This window comes from Oncorhynchus tshawytscha, unplaced genomic scaffold, assembly GCF_018296145.1.
Source record: "Oncorhynchus tshawytscha isolate Ot180627B unplaced genomic scaffold, Otsh_v2.0 Un_scaffold_8217_pilon_pilon, whole genome shotgun sequence".
Lineage (NCBI taxonomy): Eukaryota > Metazoa > Chordata > Actinopteri > Salmoniformes > Salmonidae > Oncorhynchus > Oncorhynchus tshawytscha.
Genome location: NW_024609570.1, coordinates 104,075 through 124,207, shown reverse-complemented (window position 1 = coordinate 124,207; position 20,133 = coordinate 104,075). Strand labels below are relative to the sequence as shown.

Genomic DNA, 20,133 nt, shown 5'->3' with positions numbered 1-20,133 from the left:
CGTTCTAATGAACTCGCACACCGAATCAGCGTATTCGTCAATGTTGTTGTCTGACGCAATACGAAACATCTCCCAGTCCACGTGATGGAAGCAGTCTTGGAGTGTGGAGTCAGCTTGGTCGGACCAGCGTTGGACAGACCTCAGCGTGGGAGCTTCTTGTTTTAGTTTCTGTCTGTAGGCAGGGATCAACAAAATGGAGTCGTGGTCAGCTTTTCCGAAAGGGGGCGGGGCAGGGCCTTATATGCGTCGCGGAAGTTAGAGTAACAATGATCCAGGGTCTTTCCACCCCTGGTTGCGCAATCGATATGCTGATAAAATTTAGGGAGTCTTGTTTTCAGATTAGCCTTGTTAAAATCCCCAGCTACAATGAATGCAGCCTCCGGATAAATCGTTTCCAGTTTGCAGAGAGTTAAATAAAGTTCGTTCAGAGCCATCGATGTGTCTGCTTGGGGGATATATACGGCTGTGATTATAATCGAAGAGAATTCTCTTGGTAGATAATGCGGTCTACATTTGATTGTGAGGAATTCTAAATCAGGTGAACAGAAGGATTTGAGTTCCTGTATGTTTCTTTCATCACACCATGTCACGTTGGCCATAAGGCATACGCCCCCGCCCGTCTTCTTACCAGAAAGATGTTTGTTTCTGTCGGCGCGATGCGTGGAGAAACCCGCTGGCTGCACCGCTTCGGATTGCGTCTCTCCAGTTAGCCATGTTTCCGTGAAGCAGAGAACGTTACAGTCTCTGATGTCCCTCTGGAATGCTACCCTTGCTCGGATTTCATCAACCTTGTTGTCAAGAGACTGGACATTGGCAAGAAGAATGCTAGGGAGTGGTGCACGATGTGCCCGTCTCCGGAGTCTGACCAGAAGACCGCTTCGTTTCCCTCTTTTTCTGAGTCGTTTTTTTTTTTTGTCGCTGCATGTGATCCACTCGGTTACACTGGTTGTAAGGCAGAACACAGGATCCGCATCGCGAAAAACATATTCTTGGTCGTACTGATGGTGAGTTGACGCTGATCTTATATTCAGTAGTTCTTCTCGGCTGTATGTAATGAAACCTAAGATGACCTGGGGTACTAGTGTAAGAAATAACACGTAAAAAAACAAAAAACTGCATAGTTTCCTAGGAACGCGAAGCGAGGCGGCCATCTCTGTCGGCGCCGGAAGTACAGAAGGCAGGTTTCTGACAGTTTGTGCAGAAATTCTTCGGTGCACCCACAGTTTCATCAGCTGTCCAGGTGGCGGGTTTCAGACGATCCTGCAAGTGAAGAACCCAGATGTGGTCCTGGGCTGGCGTGGTTACACGTGGTCTGCATTTGTGAGGCCGGTTGGACGTATTGCCAAATTCCCTAAAATGACGTTGGAGGCGGCTCATGGTAGAGAAATTAACGTTACATTTTCTGCCAACAGCTCTGGTGGACATTCCTGCAGTCCGCATGCCAATTGCACACTCCCTCAAAACTTGTGACATCAGTGGCATTGTGTTGTGTGACAAAACTGCACATTTTAGAGTGGCCTTTTATTGTCCCCAGCACAAGGTGCACCTGTGTAGTGATCATGCTGTTTAATCAGCTTCTTGATATGCCACACCTGTCAGGTGGATAGATTATCTTGGCAAAGGAGAAATCATCACTAACAGGGATGTAAACAAATTTGTGCACAAAATCTGAGAGAAGTAAGCTTTTTTGTGAGTACAGAACATTTTTGGGATCTTTTATTTCAGCTCATGAAACATAGGACCATCACTTTACATGTTGCAGTATATTTTTATTCAGTATATATACACACAAACCTCTCTCCCCTCACTCACTTCCTTAAAGGAACCCTCCATTCAGATGTGATGCTCAGAAGAATGAATGAATAGCTCCACTCAGCCCTCTTTGAGGATGAATGAATGAACAGCTCCACTCAGCTCTCTTTGAGGATGAATGAATGAACAGCTCCACTTAGCTCTCTTTGAGGATGAATGAATGAATGAATGAACAGCTCCATTCAGCTCTCTTTGAGGATGAATGAATGAACAGCTCCACTCAGCTCTCTTTGAGGATAAATGAATGAATAGCTCCACTCAGCCCTCTTTGAGGATGAATGAACAGCTTCACTCAGCTCTCTTTGAGGATGAATGAATGAATGAATGAACGAATGAACAGCTCCATTCAGCCCTCTCCAGATTAGACTAGGTTTGGTTTACAGGAGTATTTATGGTCCTGCGCCCAGATATCTAAGTGATTACTTTCCCCATGTTAGGGATGCACACAATCACAGCACATCAACACATCAGGTGTTGCTGATGTGTGCTTATACAGGTTCAGGAGTAATGCTGGGAAAAGGTACTTTCTTGATATTGGCATGCAAGCGGTAGGTCACATTCTGAAATACTGTATTCTATTGTCATATTTACAGTCACTCAATGTCAACTAAACAAAGGAGATGATCGTGGACTTCAGGAAACAGCAGAGCGTGCACCCTCCTATCCACATCGACGGGACCGCAGTGGAGAAGGTGGAAAGCTTCAAGTTCCTCGGCGTACACATCACTGGCAAACTGAAATGGACCACCCACACAGACAGTGTGTTGAAGAAGGCGCAACAGAGCCTCTTCAACCTCAGGAGGCAAAAGAAATTTGGCGTGTCACCTAAAACCCTCACAAACTTTTACAGATGCACAATTGAAAGCATCAAAGTTCCTGGGAAGCTTTTAAATGTAGATTCCTTGAGGTGGTGAATGTGATGGCTCCCATTAGACAGGTCAGGGTAAAGCAGAGATCTAGCCCTTGTTTTAATCATGAGATTCTAGAATCTATCCAAGCAAGGAATAAGGCCTTTAAAATATTTAAGAACTCTCAAGAGCAGCATGATTTTGTCCTATATAAACGTCGCAGAAATGAAGCCTAGAGCAGGATGAATGAAGCACAGAGCAGGATGGATGAAGCTAGGAGGGGTTACTTTGCTGAGAAAATAATAAAAAAAAAAAAAATAATGGCCCTAAAAATCTTTGGAAATCATTTAAGGAACTAGGCTGTAGTAGTACTACCAAAAACAAACTAAACAGTATTGGACTGAACATCAAAGGGGAGATGGTATATGAAAAAGCAGAGGTTTCCAATTAATTCAACTCATATTTTACTTCTGTTGCCAGCGAGCTGGTTAGCGTAGCGGTTAGCGAGCTGGTTAGCGAGCTGGTTAGCGAGCTGGTTAGCGAGCTGGTTAGCGTAGCGAGCTGGTTAGCGAGCTGGTTAGCGAGCTGGTTAGCGAGCTGGTTAGCGAGCTGGTTAGCGAGCTGCCCACCAGTTCTGGTTTGTATGGAAACAACCAAGTCAAGAAGTATTATGTAGAGTTAGGGGGTTCAGCCAAACTCTTTTTCTTTTGCAAAGGTAGCAACTGCCAAAATAGTCAGTATGCTGGCAGAGCTTAAATGCTCCAAAGCCACAGGCCTGGATAATATTCCTGCAAGGTTTCTAATAGATTCTGCTGCGGAGCAAATTGGCCCTTGTATTACGCATATCGTTAATCTCTCTCTTGAACAAGGCACCTTTCCCAGGGACATGAAACAAGCTAAAGTTATACCTCTGTATAAGAAGGGGATAAAGTCTGACCCTGGGAATTATAGGCCTGTATCTATCCTCTGTGTAACATCAAAGATTCTGGAGAGAATTGTACATGAGCAAATGTATGAATATGTTAACAAACAGGGTCTAATGTAGGATTTTCAGTCGGGTTTTAGAAAAACCTACTCCACTGATTCATGTCTACTTTACTTGACTGACTTCATCAGAAAAGAGATTGATGAGGGAAATCTGTGTGGTATGGTACTGCTTAGCCTATAGAAGGCCTTTGATACAGTTAACCACTGTCTCCTAATCTCCAAACTGGAGGCACTGGCGTTAAGCAGTATCCCTCTAGGCTGGGTAAAGTCCTATTCATCAGGAAGGGAGCAAGTAGTAGAGGGTTAATGGTTCAATGTCTCAGGCAAAACCAATTCGTTTTACGCATTTATGTTGAAGAATAGCCATATGCGGCCACATTGAGTAAGTGGTCACATGGTGGCTCCGAGAGAGATTCTCGCGTAAAATACAGAGGTAGCCATTACTCCAATCGGTCCTACCGAAAAACTAATTGTCCCGACGGATATATTATCGAATAGATATTAGAAAAACACCTTGAGGATGGATTCTAAACAACGTTTGTCATGTTTCTGTCGATATTATGGAGCTAATTTTCGGCGTTGTGGTGACCGCAATTTCCGGGTGATTTCTCAACCAAACGTGAAGAACAAACGGAGCTGTTTTGCCTACAAAAATAATATTTTGGAAAAAATGAACTTTGGCTATCTACCTGGGAGTCTCGTGAGTGAAAACATCCGAAGTTCATCAAAGGTAAACGATTTAATTTGATTGCTTTTCTGATTTCCGTGACAAGGTTGCCTGCTGCTAGCAAGGCATAATGCTATGCTAGGCTATTATAAACTTACGCAAATGCTTGTCTAGCGTTGGCTGTAAAGCATATTTTGAAAATCTGAGATGACAGGGTGATTAACAAAAGGCTAAGCTGTGTCTCAATATATTTCATTTGTGATTTTCATGAATAGGAATATTTTCTAGGGATATTTATGTCTGCTGCGTTATGCTAATTCGTTTCAGGCGATGATTACGCTACCGCATGCGGGTTTGGGAGTCACTAGAGGTTTTAACGATATGAAAGATGCTTGTACTTTTTCTTTATGCCGATGACTCTACACTTCTGACGTACAAAAGTAAAACTATGTTGGACAGCATACTTAGCACAGAGTTTACTAACATTAGCAAATGTCTTGGAGATAATGAGCTATATCTCTGCACTTAGGCAAAACTGAAATAATTATTTTTGGATCCAGACCTAAATTGTGTAGGTCGTCTGAAATCAGAGTGGAGTTAAGGGCGTGAGGTGCTGACTACTAAAACCTCTGTTAGCTACTTGGGATGTATCCTTGATGGAAGCTTGGGAGGTGTGAGCATAGCCAATAAGGTGCTAGGGAAGGTTAATGCCAGGACTAGGTTTTTGGTTAGAAAGTCCAAGCTGCTTGATAAGGACTCCATGAAAGTGCTAGCTACTGCTCTCATTCAATGCCATTTTGACTATGCTGGTACTTCCTGGTTTGGGAGCTTATCCAAACGTATGAAGGGGAAGCTCCAGAAAGCCCAGAATAAGCTGATCAGGGTAGTATTGAAGGTGAGTCCACATACTCACATAGGCAGGAGCTGCTTTCAGGAACTAAACTGGCTGCCTGTTGAGGCTAGTGTGTCCCAGATTAGACTAGGTTTGGTTTACAGGAGAATTTATGGTCCTATGCCCAGATATCTAAGTGATTACTTTTCTCGTGTTAGGGATGCACACAATCACAGCACCAGATCAGGTGTTGCTGATGTGTGCTTCTACAGGTTCAGGAGAAATGCTGGGAAAAGGTACTTTCTTGTGTACTGGAGCCCCAGAATGGAATGAGTTGCCTCTGCCTATTAAAACAACGTCCTCTCTGGGCAGCTTTAAAAAATAAAGTAAAAATATGTTTGATGTCTTCTGTGCCCATATGAATAACCCTTATGATGTAACTGGAATGATGAGATAGATCTTCTTCTTCTCTGTTTTTGATGATATAGATCTTCTTCTTCTCTGTTTTTGATGATATAGATGTTCTTCTTCTCTGTTTTAGTTGTATTATATCACTGCCATACTGTGTTGGATCTCATCCAGCCATCTTGTCTCAAGAGGACCACAATGGAAATAAGTCACAGACTTTATCGTGTGTTATCCTCCATGATTTTATTCATCTGCATGTATGGCTTTTAAGTTTTATGTGCGTTAGTTTTTTTTTTAAATGGTCGATTTCATAAACTTAACTAAACTAAATCACGTTGGGCTGTATCAACTGCAAAAACCGCACCTGCAAGGCTCTCCAGGGGGTGGTGCGGTCTGCCCAACTACCCGCCCTCCAGGACACCTACAGCACCCGATGTCACAGGAAGGCCAGAAAGATCACCAAAGATCACTGTGTTCTATACTATTCTACGGTATCTTGGTCACTTTATAATGTTTACATATCCTGCATTACACATCTCATATATACTGTATTCTATACTATTCTAGTGTATCTTAGTCACTTAATGTTTACATACACTACTGTTCAAAAGTTTGGGATCACTTGGAAATGTCCTTGTTTTTGAAAGAAAAGCCATTTTTTTGTTGATGTAAAATAACATAAAATTGATCATAAATACAGTATAGACATTGTTAATATTGTAAATTACGATTGTAGTCGGAAACTTCTGATTTTGAATGGAATATCTACATAGGCGTACAGAGGCCCATTATCAGCAACCATCACTCCTGTGTTCCAATGGCACGTTGTGTTAGCTATCCAAGTTGATCATTTTAAAAGGCTATTTGATCATTAGAAAACCCTTTTGCAACAGCTGAAAACTGTTGTCCTGATTAAAGAAGCAATAAAACTGGCCTTCTTTAGACTCGTTGAGTATCTGGAACATCAGCATTTGTGGGTTTGATTACAGGCTCAAAATGGTCAGAAACAAAGACCTTTCTTCTGGAACTCGTCATTCTATTCTTGTTCTGAGAAATGAAGGCTATTCCATGTGAGAAATTGCCAAGAAACTGAAGACCAGTCTACTGGTCGTCTGTTACTACTGGTGATGAGACCATGTTTTATTGGTCAGTACAACATGTTTTATTGGTCAGTACATGTTTTATTGGCCAGTACAACATGTTTTATTGGTCAGTACAACATGTTTTATTGGTCAGTACAACATGTTTTATTGGTCAGTACAACATGTTTTATTGGTCAGGACAACGTGTATCCATAAATCTCTTGGTCAGACCTGCTTACCAGTCGTTGCATTAATCAAACAGGAAACGGATTATGACATTTTTCTCCTGTATCAAAGTTTGGTTTCTGATTGGCTGATAGACTGGGAGAGTGATGTCACCACATCGCAGGTATCTGGCAGTATCCAATGGCATTGATTAAACAATACAAAGACCATTTAGGGGTTATATTTCCACCATGTTCATCGAAAGACAGAGAGACAGAGACAGAATAAAAGAACAATGTACAAAAGGACGAAGAGAAAAATATTGTTTTTGCAGCCCAACTTTACTAAGCAAGATTACAACTGTAATAACGAAAGGGGTGGAGTCAACTGACAGACCACACCCATTCTGTCCCATCTGCAGCGAGGAGCTCCAATCAGAATTGCACTGGTTTTAACCTGTTTCATCTGGTTTAAACCGGTTTGACACGGTTTGACCCATGCGGAGAGACAGAGAGAGGCCTGAGAGAGAGAGATAGTTTGGTTCAGAGGGGATGGAGGTGAGATTGGTTGGGTAGCGGTTCTAAGTTCTTGGTAACATTTCAAAAGCCGGTTCTGAGTTCTAGGTGACTAGAAGGGGAGGGAGTGGAGGGTGGAACAACGCCTATAAAATAAAACAAACAAATTATGAATAACAAAACCAAACAGATCATGTGCTATTAAACCGGAAATGAGGTGCGAGGGGTTAATATAAAGATGGGATTATGGGTAGAAGAGACGACAGGGGTAAGAAGTGAGGGGGGTTAATATAAAGATGGGGACATGGAGAAAGGGACTATGGATAGAAACTGGAGCAGGGGGGGGTTAATATAAAGATGGGGACATGGAGAAAGGGACTATGGGTAGAAGTGAGGTGGTGGGTTAATATAAAGATGGGGACATGGAGAAAGGGATTATGGGTAGAAACTGGAGCAGGGGGAAGTTTAGCATTTTCCACAAATGGTCAACGTCAGGATTGGAGAGGGGAATCTGATCCTAGAGCTGACTCTGTAAATACTGGCCCGGTGCAGGTTTTCAATGGGTCAGGCTAATGCTAGCGATACTAGCCCAATTAACGCTAGGGAAGTTAGCATCTTCACAGCATGTTTTCAATAAGACAAGCTAACGCTAGTAAATGGTGTAGCTAGGTCTGAAAAGGTCAAAAGTCTAAAGGAAGGATTCAATTCATGACAGAGTCATTTCTCCTCCTCCGCCTCTCCCTCCTTCTCTGGTTCTTCCTCATCTTCTTTGTCCTCTTCCTCGTCTTCTTCTTTGTCCTCTTCGTTGTCGGTATTGGCGTTGGGAACCCAGAGTCCTGAGTCAATACACCTCTTCATGTGGCCCTTTGCCTCCTGCGGAACCCCACAACACACAGGTTAGAGTTAGAGAGAGAGAGAGAGAGAGAGAGAGAGAGAGAGAGAGAGAGAGTTCATTGGAGAGACAGGAGACACTCACCATGGGGTCCATCTTGCTGATAGCTTCCTGCAGCATTGAGATGTCTTTATCATCAAAACACTTCTTCATTTCCTGTGAAACAGGATGTGACATCACAAGATACAGGTTAAAAAAGGAGGCTGGGGTTGGCGACCACTTCCTCTGAATATGTGGCCATAGGTTACTGACTGTTATGATTAAGACGTTGAGATGTGTGTCTCTCTGCATGCCTGTCGGCCTCTCTGCGTGCCTGTCTGCGTGTCTGTCTGGCTCTCTGCGTGTCTGTCTGCCTCTCTGCGTGTCTGTCTGCCTCTCTGCGTGTCTGTCTGCTCTCTGTATGCGTGTCTGTGTGAGCTGTCTCTCTGCGTGTCTGTGTGTCTCTGTGTGTGTGCATGTGTCTCTGTGTGTGTGTGTCTCTGTATGTGTACCTCTGTGTGTGTGTGTGTGTCTGACTGTGTGTGTGTTCTGTGTGTCTGTGTCTCTCTGTGTGCGTGTGTCTCTCTGTACGTGTGTCTCTGTGTACGTGTGTCTCTGTGTGTGTGTCTGTGTGTGTGTCTCTCTGTGTGTGTGTCTCTGTGTGTGTGTCTCTGGCAAAGTGTGTGTCTCTCTGTGTGTGTGTCTCTGTGTGTGTGTGTGTTACCTCTGGCAGAGTGTCGTGTGTCCAGTGTGGCCCCAGTCTGTTCTGTCTCTCTGTGTGTGTGTGTGTCTCTGTGTGTGTGTGTGCTGTGTCTCTGTGTATGTGTGTCTGTGTGTGTGTGTTACCTCTGGCAGAGTATCGTAGACTGGGTCCAGTCCACCTGGCCCCAGTCTGTTCTGTCTCTCTGTATGTGTGTCTCTGTGTGTGTGTGTGTGTGTGTGTGTGTGTGTGTGTGTGTGTGTTACCTCTGGCAGAGTGTCGTAGACTTCCACAGGGTCCAGTCCACCTGGCCCCAGTCTGTTCTGTCTGTGTGTGTTACTTCTGTCTGTTCTGTCTCTCTGTATGTGTGTCTCTGTGTGTCTCTGTGTGTGTGTACCTCTGGCAGAGTGTCTCCACAGGGTCTCTGTTCTGTCTGTGTGTGTTACCTGTCTGTCTGTGTGTGTGTGTCTCTCTGTGTGTGTTACCTCTGGCAGTGTGTGACCTCCACAGGGTCCAGTCCACCTGGCCCCAGTCTGTTCTGTCTCTGTGTGTGTCTCTGTGTGTCTGTGTGTGTACCTCTGGCAGAGTGTCGTAGACCTCCACAGGGTCCAGTCCACCTGGCCCCAGTCTGTTCTGTCTCTGTGTGTGTGTGTGTGTGTGTTACCTCTGGCAGAGTGTCGTAGACCTCCACAGGGTCCAGTCCACCTGGCCCCAGTCTGTTCTGTCTCTCTGTGTGTGTTACCTCTGGCAGTGTCTGTCCACCTGGCCCCAGTCTGTTCTGTCTCTCTGTGTGTCTGTGTGTGTGTCTCTGTGTGTGTGTGCGTCTCTCTCTGTGTGTTTCTGTGTATGTGTGTCTGTGTGTGTGTGTGTACGTGTGTCTCTGTGTGTGTGTTACCTCTGGCAGAGTGTCGTAGACCTCCACAGGGTCCAGTCCACCTGGCCCCAGTCTGTTCTGTCTCTCTGTGTGTGTGTCTCTGTGTGTGTGTTACCTCTGGCAGGGTCCAGTCCACCTCCACCTGGCCCCAGTCTGTTCTGTCTCTCTGTGTGTCTGTGTGTGTGTCTCTGTGTGTGTGTGTGCGTCTCTCTCAAGTGTGTCTCTGTGTATGTGTGTCTGTGTGTGTGTGTTTACCTCTGGCAAAGTATCGTAGACCTCCACAGGGTCCAGTCCACCTGGCCCCAGTCTGTTCTGTCTCTCTGTATGTGTGTCTCTGTGTGTGTGTGTGTGTGTGTTACCTGGCAGAGTGTCCTCTCCAGGCAGTCTGTTCTGTCTCTCTGTGTGTGTTACTTCTGGCAGTGTCGTAGACCTCCACAGGGTCCAGTCCACCTGGCCCCAGTCTGTTCTGTCTCTCTGTATGTGTGTGTGTCTGTGTGTGTTACCTCTGGCAGAGTGTCGTAGACCTCCACAGGGTCCAGTCTGTTCTGTCTCTCTGTGTGTGTTACTGGCAGAGTGTCGTCTTCAGGGTCCCACCTGGCCCCAGTCTGTTCTGTCTCTCTGTGTGTGTTACCTCTGGCAGTGTATCGTAGACCTCCACAGGGTCCAGTCCACCTGGCCCCAGTCTGTTCTGTCTCTCTGTGTGTCTGTGTGTGTGTCTCTGTGTGTGTTACCTCTGGCAGAGTGTGGGTCCAGTCCACCTGGCCCCAGTCTGTTCTGTCTCTCTGTATGTGTGTCTCTGTGTGTCTGTGTGTGTTACCTCTGGCAGAGTGTCGTAGACCTCCACAGGGTCCAGTCCACCTGGCCCCAGTCTGTTCTGTCTCTCTGTGTGTGTGTGTGTGTGTGTTACCTCTGGCAGAGTGTCGTGACCTCCACAGGGTCCAGTCCACCTGGCCCCAGTCTGTTCTGTCTCTCTGTGTGTGTTACCTCTGGCAGAGTGTCGTGTGTCCAGTCCACCTGGCCCCAGTCTGTTCTGTCTCTCTGTGTGTCTGTGTGTGTGTGCGCGTCTCTCTCTGTGTGTCTCTGTGTATGTGTGTGTGTGTGTGTGTGTGTATGTGTGTGTGTGTGTGTGTGTACACGTGTCTCTGTGTGTGTGTTACCTCTGGCAGAGTATCGTAGACCTCCACAGGGTCCAGTCCACCTGGCCCCAGTCTGTTCTGTCTCTCCTCCTCCTCATACTCCTCCATAGCCTTTAACAATTAGTTAATCATTTTCATTTTGAACCTCACCAATGCCTCTTATTTAACTCTATGTACAGTTGAAGTTTACATACACCTTAATCAAATACATAAATCACATTTCCTGACATTTAATCCTAGTAAAAATGTCCTGTCTTAGATCAGTTAGGATCACCATATTTTAAGAATGTTAAAACGTCAGAATAATAGTAGAGAGAATTATTTCTTTCTTTCATCACTAACCCATTCCTAGTGGGTCAGAAGTTTACATACACCTTAATCAAATACATAAATCACATGTATTAATATAACTCTCTACTATGCATTTCTTTCATCACTAACCCTAACCACTAATCCTAGTGGGTCAGAATTTACATACACCTTAATCAAATACATAGAATAATAACTCTCTACTATGTATTTCTTTCATCACTAACCCATTTCTTTTAATCACTAATTAATATAACCTCTACTATGTATTAATATAACTTTACATGTATTTCTTTCATCACTAACCCTAACCACTAATCCTAGTGGGTCAGAAGTTTACATACACAATTTAAAGACAAATACTATAATACATTTAAACTCAAGTTTTTCACAATTCCTGACATTTAATCCCAGTACAAATTCCCGGTCTGAGGTCAGTTAGGATCACCACTTTTATTTAAGAATGTGAAATGTCAGAATAATAGTAGAGAGAATGATTTATTTCAGTTTTTATTTCTTTCATCACATTCCCAGTGGGTCATAAGTTTACATACACTCAATTAGTATTTGGTAGCATTGCTTTTAGATTGTTTAACTTGGGTCAAACGTTTCGGGTAGCCTTCCACAAGCTTCCCACAATAAGTTGGGTGAATTTTGGCCCATTCCTCCTGACAGAGCTGGTGTAACTGAGTCAGGTTTGTAGGCCTCCTTGCTCGCACACGCTTTTTCAGTTCTGCCCACACATTTTCTATAGGAATGAGGTCAGAGCTTTGTGATGGCTACTCCAATACCTTGACTTTATTGTCCTTAAGCCATTTTGTCACAACTTTGGAAGTATGCTTGGGGTCATTGTCCATTTGGAAGACCCATTTGCGACCAAGCTTTAACTTCCTGACTGATGTCTTGAGATGTTGCTTCAATATATCCACATAATTTCCCATCCTCATGATGCCATCTATTTTGTGAAGTGCACCAGTCCCTCCTGCAGCAAAGCACCCCCACAACATGATGCTGCCACCCCCGTGCTTCACGGTTGGGATGGTGTTCTTCAGCTTGCAAGCCTCCCCCTTTTTCCTCCAAACATTACGTTGGTCATTATGGCCTAACTATTTTTTTTTTCATCAGACCAGAGGACATTTCTTCAAAAAGTACGATCTTTGTCCCCATGTGCAGTTGCAAACCATAGTCTGGCTTTTTTAATGGCGGTTTTGGAGCAGTGGCTTCTTCCTTGCTGAGCAGCCTTTCAGGTTATGTCGATATTGGACTCGTTTTACTGTGGATATAGATACTTTTGTACCGGTTTCCTCCAGGATCTTCAAGGTCCGTTGCTGTTGTTCTGGGATTGAGTTGCACTTTTTTTTTTTCCATCTCTAGGAGACAGAACGCGTCTCCTTCCTGAGCGGTATGACGGCTGAGTGGTCCCATGGTGTTTATACTTGTGTACTATTGTTTGTACAGATGAACATGGTACCTTCAGGCGTTTGGAAATTGCTCCCAAGGATGAACCAATTCTTTTTCTGAGGTCTTGGCTGATTTCCACATGATATCAAGCAAAGAGGGACTGAGTTTGAAGGTAGGCATCCACAGGTACACCTCCAATTGACTCAAATGATGTCAGAAGCTTCTAAAGTCATGACATCATTTTCTGGAATTTTCCAAGCTGTTTAAAAGGCACAGTCAACTTAGTGTATGTAAACTTCTGACCCACTGGAATTGTGAATCAGTGAATTATTAGTGAAATAATCTGTCTGAAAACAATTGTTGGAAAAATGACTTGTGTCGTGCACAAAGTAGAGGTCCTAACAGACTTGACAAAACTATAGTTTGTTCACAAGAAATTTGTGGAGTGGTTGAAAAATGAGTTTTAATGACTCCAACCTAAGTGTATGTAAACTTCCCACTTCAACTGTATGGGGCGGCAGGGTAGCCTAGTGGTTAGAGCGTTGGACTAGGAACCGGAACTAGGAATCGGAAGGTTTCAAGTTCAAATCCCCGAGCTGACAAGGTACAAATCTGTCGTTCTGACCCTGAACAGGCAGTTAACCCACTGTTCCTAGACCAGTTAACCCACTGTTCCTAGGCCAGTTAACCCACTGTTCCTAGGTCAACTAGACCAGTTAACCCACTGTTCCTAGGCCAGTTTTGAAGACCAGAAAGAGTGCCAGAACTTAACCCACTGTTCCTAGGATTCAATAGTTGCCTTCCAGTAAAACACCTTCCTAAAACCCCTGTTCCTAGCAACAGAGGAAAAAAAACTGGAGTTAAAAGATTAACCCAGTTCCTGACTCCCACTGCCTGAACTCTCTTTTAAAGGTCCTGGTCAGTAAACCTCCTACCAGTCTATCTTCCTGTCAACTAACAGAACTCTGCTGGTTGTCCTGGTAACTGACTTGCCTGGTTAAATAAAGGTCAACTAGACAAGTATTCAGTTCATCCACAGTTTTGATACAGGCCCAGAAAAGTGTGAACGTCAGAATGTTTTGGGATTCAATATCGCTTTGAACTTCTCCCACTTCCATTAAAACACCTTTAAACACCTGAAGCAACAGAGGAAAAACAAAATGGAGGCAAAATTACCTTTTGTATCCTGATCTTAGCCCTGCCTCGAACTCTCTCTTTAAAGGACTCCAGCTCATCAGTAAAGGCCTCCTGATAGGGCTGGTCTGCAGTCTGACAGAGAGAGGGAGACAGAGGTGTGACATACCGATATATACAGTGTACACAGTAGAGTCTGACAGACAGAGAGAGACAGAGGTGTCAGGGTACACAGTAGAGTCTGACAGACAGAGAGAGACAGAGGTGTCAGGGTACACAGTAGAGTCTGACAGACAGAGAGAGACAGAGGTGTCAGGGTACACAGTAGAGTCTGACAGACAGAGAGAGACAGAGGTGTCAGGGTACACAGTAGAGTCTGACAGAGAGGTGTCAGGGTACACAGTAGAGTCTGACAGACAGAGTGTCAGGGTGTACACAGTAGAGTCTGACAGACAGAGGGTACAGTAGAGTCTGACAGACAGAGGTGTCATTGTACACAGTAGAGTGACAGACAGAGAGAAACAGAGGTGTCAGTGTACACAGTAGAGTCTGACAGACAGAGGTGTCAGGGTACACAGTAGAGTGACAGACATAGAGAGACAGAGGTGTCAGTGTACACAGTAGATACACGCGTGAAGTTAAAACATCAACTCATAAAGCCGGGATTCAATCAAAGGAGTCGTTATCGACTACAAAACAAGGCTTTTCATTTAAAAAGGTCATTTCCACTTGAGCCGATATGTGCAGCGTTTCTGTCTGTGTACAATAACGCGTCTCTGATTGAATATCCGCCTTTTAAATGAACAAAAGGCGACACACACACACACACACACACACACACACACACACACACACACACACACACACACACACACACACACACACACCTTGATCTTTTGGAAGAACTCTCTGAAACATCCTCGAGGGTCGATCTTCAGGCTCTTAGCCAACTCTAAGATGAACTGCATCACTATGGTCTGATGGGCTACCTGATCCATCAAACCATGTTTCTACACACACACACACACACACACACACAAAGATGTAAACACACACAATATCTGTGAAACACGCCCCCCTCACCAACAGGTCGATACACATGATAACCCGGAAGTTAGCCCCCCTCACCTCCTCCACCTCCAGGTCGATACACATGATAACCAGGAAGTTAGCCCCCCTCACCTCCTCCACCTCCAGGTCGATACACATGATAACCAGGAAGTTAGCCCCCCTCACCTCCTCCACCTCCAGGTCGATACACACAATAACCAGGAAGTTAGCCCCCCCACCTCACCTCCTCCACCTCCAGGTCGATACACACAATAACCAGGAAGTTAGCCCCCCCCTCACCTCCTCCACCTCCAGGTCGATACACATGATAACCAGGAAGTTAGCCCCCCCCTCCTCCACCTCCTCCACCTCCAGGTCGATACACATGATAACCAGGAAGTTAGCCCCCCCCTCACCTCCTCCACCTCCAGGTCGATACACACAATAACCAGGAAGTTAGCCCCCCTCACCTCCTCCACCTCCAGGTCGATACACACAATAACCAGGAAGTTAGCCCCCCTCACCTCCTCCACCTCCAGGTCGATACACACAATAACCAGGAAGTTAGCCCCCCTCACCTCCTCCACCTCCAGGTCGATACACAAATAACCAGGAAGTTAGCCCCCCTCACCTCCTCCACCTCCAGGTCGATACACACAATAACCAGGAAGTTAGCCCCCCTCACCTCCTCCAGGTCGATACACACAATAACCAGGAAGTTAGCCCCCCTCACCTCCTCCACCTCCAGGTCGATACACACAATAACCAGGAAGTTAGCCCCCCCCTCACCTCCTCCACCTCCAGGTCGATACACACAATAACCAGGAAGTTAGCCCCCCTCACCTCCTCCACCTCCAGGTCGATACACACAATAACCAGGAAGTTAGCCCCCCTCACCTCCTCCACCTCCAGGTCGATACACACAATAACCAGGAAGTTAGCCCCCCTCACCTCCTCCACCTCCAGGTCGATACACACAATAACCAGGAAGTTAGCCCCCCTCACCTCCTCCACCTCCAGGTCGATACACACAATAACCAGGAAGTTAGCCCCCCCACCTCCTCCACCTCCAGGTCGATACACACAATAACCAGGAAGTTAGCCCCCCTCACCTCCTCCACCTCCAGGTCGATACACACAATAACCAGGAAGTTAGCCCCCCTCACCTCCTCCACCTCCAGGTCGATACACACAATAACCAGGAAGTTAGCCCCCCTCACCTCCTCCACCTCCAGGTCGATACACACCCGTCAGACAGGTACCCCCCTCACCTCCTCCACCTCCAGGTCGATACACACACAGATTAGATAACCAGGAAGTTAGCCGAGAGTTACACACATTAAATTTAGGTTTAGGGTGGTCAGACAGAGAGAGAGTGACTGTTATAACAGACAGAGAGAAGAGAGTAGAATACAGATTTAAATGGTTTAGTTGTGTGGTTATAACAGACAGAGAGTTTAGTTGTGATAACAGACAGAGGTAGAATACAGACATTCAATGGTTTAGTTGTGTGGTGTTATAACAGACAGAGAGATAACAGGAAAATGTTTAGTTGTTATAACAGATTAGATGAGAGATAGGAATAACAGATATTAAATGGTTTAGTTGTGTGGTGTTATAACAGACATTAAATGGTTTAGGATAACAGATATTAAATGAAGTTGTGTGGTGTTATAACAGTATTAAATGGTTTAGTTGTGTGGTGTTATAACAGATATTAAATGGTTTAGTTGTGTGGTGTTATAACAGATATTAAATGGTTTAGTTGTGTGGTGTTATAACAGATATTAAATGGTTTAGTTGTGTGGTGTTATAACAGATATTAAATGGTTTAGTTGTGTGGTGTTATAACAGATATTAAATGGTTTAGTTGTGTGGTGTTATAACAGATATTAAATGGTTTAGTTGTGTGGTGTTATAACAGGTATTAAATGGTTTAGTTGTGTGGTGTTATAACAGATATTAAATGGTTTAGTTGTGTGGTGTTATAACAGATATTAAATGGTTTAGTTGTGTGGTGTTATAACAGATATTAAATGGTTTAGTTGTGTGGTGTTATAACAGATATTAAATGGTTTAGTTGTGTGTCGTTGAAACTCACCAAAGTGTTTGATCTCTTTCTTGTGTTTATCTACAAAAGTCTGGTGTTTCTCCTCCTTCTGTTCCTCCGTCTCTTCTGTCACTTCCGGTTTGATGTTCAACATACTCTGGGGGGGGGGAGGGGATATATTTTCAGTGGACAGGACAGCTGACACTAGAGGAATAACATGTGACATCAGTAGTTGGTGGTAATAGCCCATATCTTCACGATTTACCCTTCAACAAAGTACTGTATTGTCTTCCTATCTCACCTGGCTGAAGCCCTCCTGGCTGAAGCCCTCTTTGTTGAGGGAGTGGTGTATCTCTATCTCACCTGGCTGAAGCCCTCTTTGTTGAGGGAGTGGTGTATCTCACCTGGCTGAAGCCCTCTTTGTTGAGGGAGTGGTCTATCTCACCTGGCTGAAGCCCTCTTTGTTGAGGGAGCCCTGGCTGAAGCCCTTGTTGAGGGAGTGGTGTATCTCTATCTCACCTGGCTGAAGCCCTCTTTGTTGAGGGAGTGGTGTATCTCACCTGGCTGAAGCCCTCTTTGTTGAGGGAGTGGTCTATCTCACCTGGCTGAAGCCCTCTTTGTTGAGGGAGTGGTCTATCTCACCTGGCTGAAGCCCTCTTTGTTGAGGGAGTGGTGTATCTCTATCTCACCTGGCTGAAGCCCTCTTTGTTGAGGGAGTGGTGTATCTCTATCTCACCTGGCTGAGGCCCTCTTTGTTGAGGGAGTGGTGTATCTCTATCTCACCTGGCTGAGGCCCTCTTTGTTGAGGGAGTGGTGTATCTAAAATCAAATCTAATTGACTTGTCACAGACACATGTTTAGCAGGTGTAGCGAAATGCTACAGCCTCAATATCTCACCTTGCTGAATCCCTCTTTGCTGAGCGTGTCAACGTTCCAAGGCATCTTTTTCTCCTCTCTCCGATGTTCCTCCATCTTCTTCTCCCACAAGCGTTGATCCTTTCTGTATTTCTTCTCCTCGGCCTGGGCTTTGCTCAACGCCGTCTTCCTCTCCTCCTCTCCCTCCTTCTTTCCTTCCTGCTCTAACTCCTTCACTCTGTACTGCACCTCTTCCAGACGTCTCTTACACTCTGCCATGTTCCTCTCCAGCTCCTCTCCTTTCTCCTCGAAGGCCACCTGTTTCTCCACACGCGCCTAGGAGGGAGAGAAGAGGGGTGATGAGAGGAAGGGTGGAGGAGAGGAAGGGTTGAGGGGGGCGTAGTGGAAGATTAGAGCAGTGGAGAGAGGGTGGAGGAGAGATGAAAGATGGGAGGGGCATGGAAGGATGAAGGGTGGAGGAGAGGAAGGGTGGAGGGGTGTAGGAGGGAGGAGAGGAGGGGTGTAGGAGGGAGGAGAGGAAGGGTGGAGGGGTGTAGGAGGGAGGAGAGGAAGGGTGGAAGGGGTGTAGGAGGGAGGAGAGGAAGGGTGGAGGGGTGTAGGAGGGAGGAGGGGGGTGTAGGAGGGAGGAGAGGAAGGGTGGAGGGGTGTAGGAGGGAGGAGAGGAAGGGTGGAGGGGTGTAGGAGGGAGGAGGGAAGGGTGGAGGGGTGTAGGAGGGAGGAGAGGAAGGGTGGAGGGGTGTAGGAGGGAGGAGAGGAAGGGTGGAGGGGTGTAGGAGGGAGGAGAGGAAGGGTGGAGGGGTGTAGGAGGGAGGAGAGGAAGGGTGGAGGGGTGTAGGAGGGAGGAGAAAGGGGTGGGAGATAGTAACATTGTTGTTCTTTAAAATGTTACCTATTAGCTAGCTAACCAAACATCTTAGACGAACAGGACTAATGAAGATCATTTAATGTAGGTAGGCTGTGACTGGCCTCACACTCCAGTACAGTAGGTGGCGGTGTATGCAACATAAACGTTGGATGCAATCCGCCAACCAAATCCCAAAGAAGAAGAAAATAATCATGTCCAAGGCAAGATATTGTACCTAGCACAATTCTGCTGGATTAGTTTGATGTAGCTAGCCAAGGTTAAGGTGAATCACAGGCTGTGTGATGAAACTCTCATTGACCAAGAGAGACAGGAAGGAAAGGAAGACACAGAGAGAGACAGGAAGGAAAGGAAGACACAGAGAGAGACAGGAAGGAAAGGAAGACACAGAGAGAGACAGGAAGGAAAGGAAGACACAGAGAGAGACAGGAAGGAAAGGAAGACACAGAGAGAGACAGGAAGGAAAGGAAGACACAGAGAGAGACAGGAAGGAAAGGAAGACACAGAGAGAGACAGGAAGGAAAGGAAGACACAGAGAGAGACAGGAAGGAAAGGAAGACACAGAGAGAGACAGGAAGGAAAGGAAGACACAGAGAGAGACAGGAAGGAAAGGAAGACACAGAGAGAGACAGGAAGGAAAGGAAGACACAGAGAGAGACAGATCTGTGGACAAACTCTTATTGAGCAACTTAGGCTACTACTGTAAAGCCCAAATGTTGAAAGCCTTGCCTAGTTAACTCCCTGGACCAGAGCTAAACCCAGCTAGCTAACACTTTAGCCAGTTGGATTAACGTTAGTCACGTTAGTGGACCAGCTAACTAGATTAGCCGGTCGAGTACTGATTTATATATGGCTAAGAACTTAGCTAGCTAGTGTTTGCTGACATAGCTACTGTCGCTAGCTATTTCTGTATTAGTATTTTAGTGAAGACATGTCGCCTGTTGTCATAGCTACCTGATGCCTCCATCGGAAGAGGCTCGGCGTGTCGATATTGGGGTGAGTCTCATCCTCGTCATCCGACACTTCGATGTGGTCCCACACACTGTAATCAATAGTCCTGGACGTCATCTTCTAGCTCTCTCTCCTCCTTCTCTTTCCGTGGGAAAGTCCACGCAACAACGGCACACGAAATGGACTGACGTGTAAAGAGAAAAATGTCAACTTTGGTCCTGTTGAAAAGAGAGAAAGTGTGAGCTAAGCTTGCCCAGAGAACCCGCCCGCACTCCACTCGTTGCTTCAGCTCAGAAGTATTTTCTAGAAAGCTCTGTTTGCTTCCGGTCTGCGCGGTAGTGTGACGTAGAAATCGTGCGACAGAGATGGGTTTGGAGTCTTCGAGAAGCAGAGGGTCCTGAGCTAATAATTCACTGTGAAAGTAAACATTTATATTTTTTTAGACTTAGTTCATTTTAATCTAATTTTAATAAACCTTGGAATGTTTATTTATTTCTAGAGCAAAACGTTAAGGTACATTCTGTTTATAATCACACATGTAATCTATAGCGTCAGCCACAGGAGGGCGCACAAGGAGCAAAAAACAGATTTTTGTTGTTGTTG

General features: G+C 45.4%; 1 protein-coding gene and 2 long non-coding RNA genes across 3 annotated transcripts; 1 reads left to right on the top strand and 2 right to left on the bottom strand.

Moving 5' to 3' along the window:
- Positions 1-7,123: 7,123 nt before the first annotated feature.
- Positions 7,124-19,853, bottom strand: LOC112216990 (hsp90 co-chaperone Cdc37). The gene is made up of 9 exons (XM_042315955.1): positions 19,534-19,853; positions 17,739-18,032; positions 16,819-16,998; positions 15,092-15,145; positions 14,629-14,751; positions 13,784-13,876; positions 10,919-11,008; positions 8,293-8,364; positions 7,124-8,189 (listed from the first exon to the last, which is right to left on the bottom strand). The coding sequence occupies exons 1-9, from the start codon at positions 19,645-19,647 to the stop codon at positions 8,034-8,036; spliced, it is 1,176 nt and encodes a 391-aa protein (XP_042171889.1). The 5' UTR covers positions 19,648-19,853; the 3' UTR covers positions 7,124-8,033.
- Positions 9,347-9,882, bottom strand: LOC121845171. The gene is made up of 3 exons (XR_006082410.1): positions 9,783-9,882; positions 9,552-9,629; positions 9,347-9,372 (listed from the first exon to the last, which is right to left on the bottom strand). It is a non-coding gene; the product is annotated as an uncharacterized LOC121845171 (long non-coding RNA).
- LOC121845172 lies at positions 13,924-14,616 on the top strand. Its single transcript, XR_006082411.1, has 3 exons — positions 13,924-13,960; positions 14,226-14,303; positions 14,337-14,616. It is a non-coding gene; the product is annotated as an uncharacterized LOC121845172 (long non-coding RNA).
- Positions 19,854-20,133: the final 280 nt, after the last annotated feature.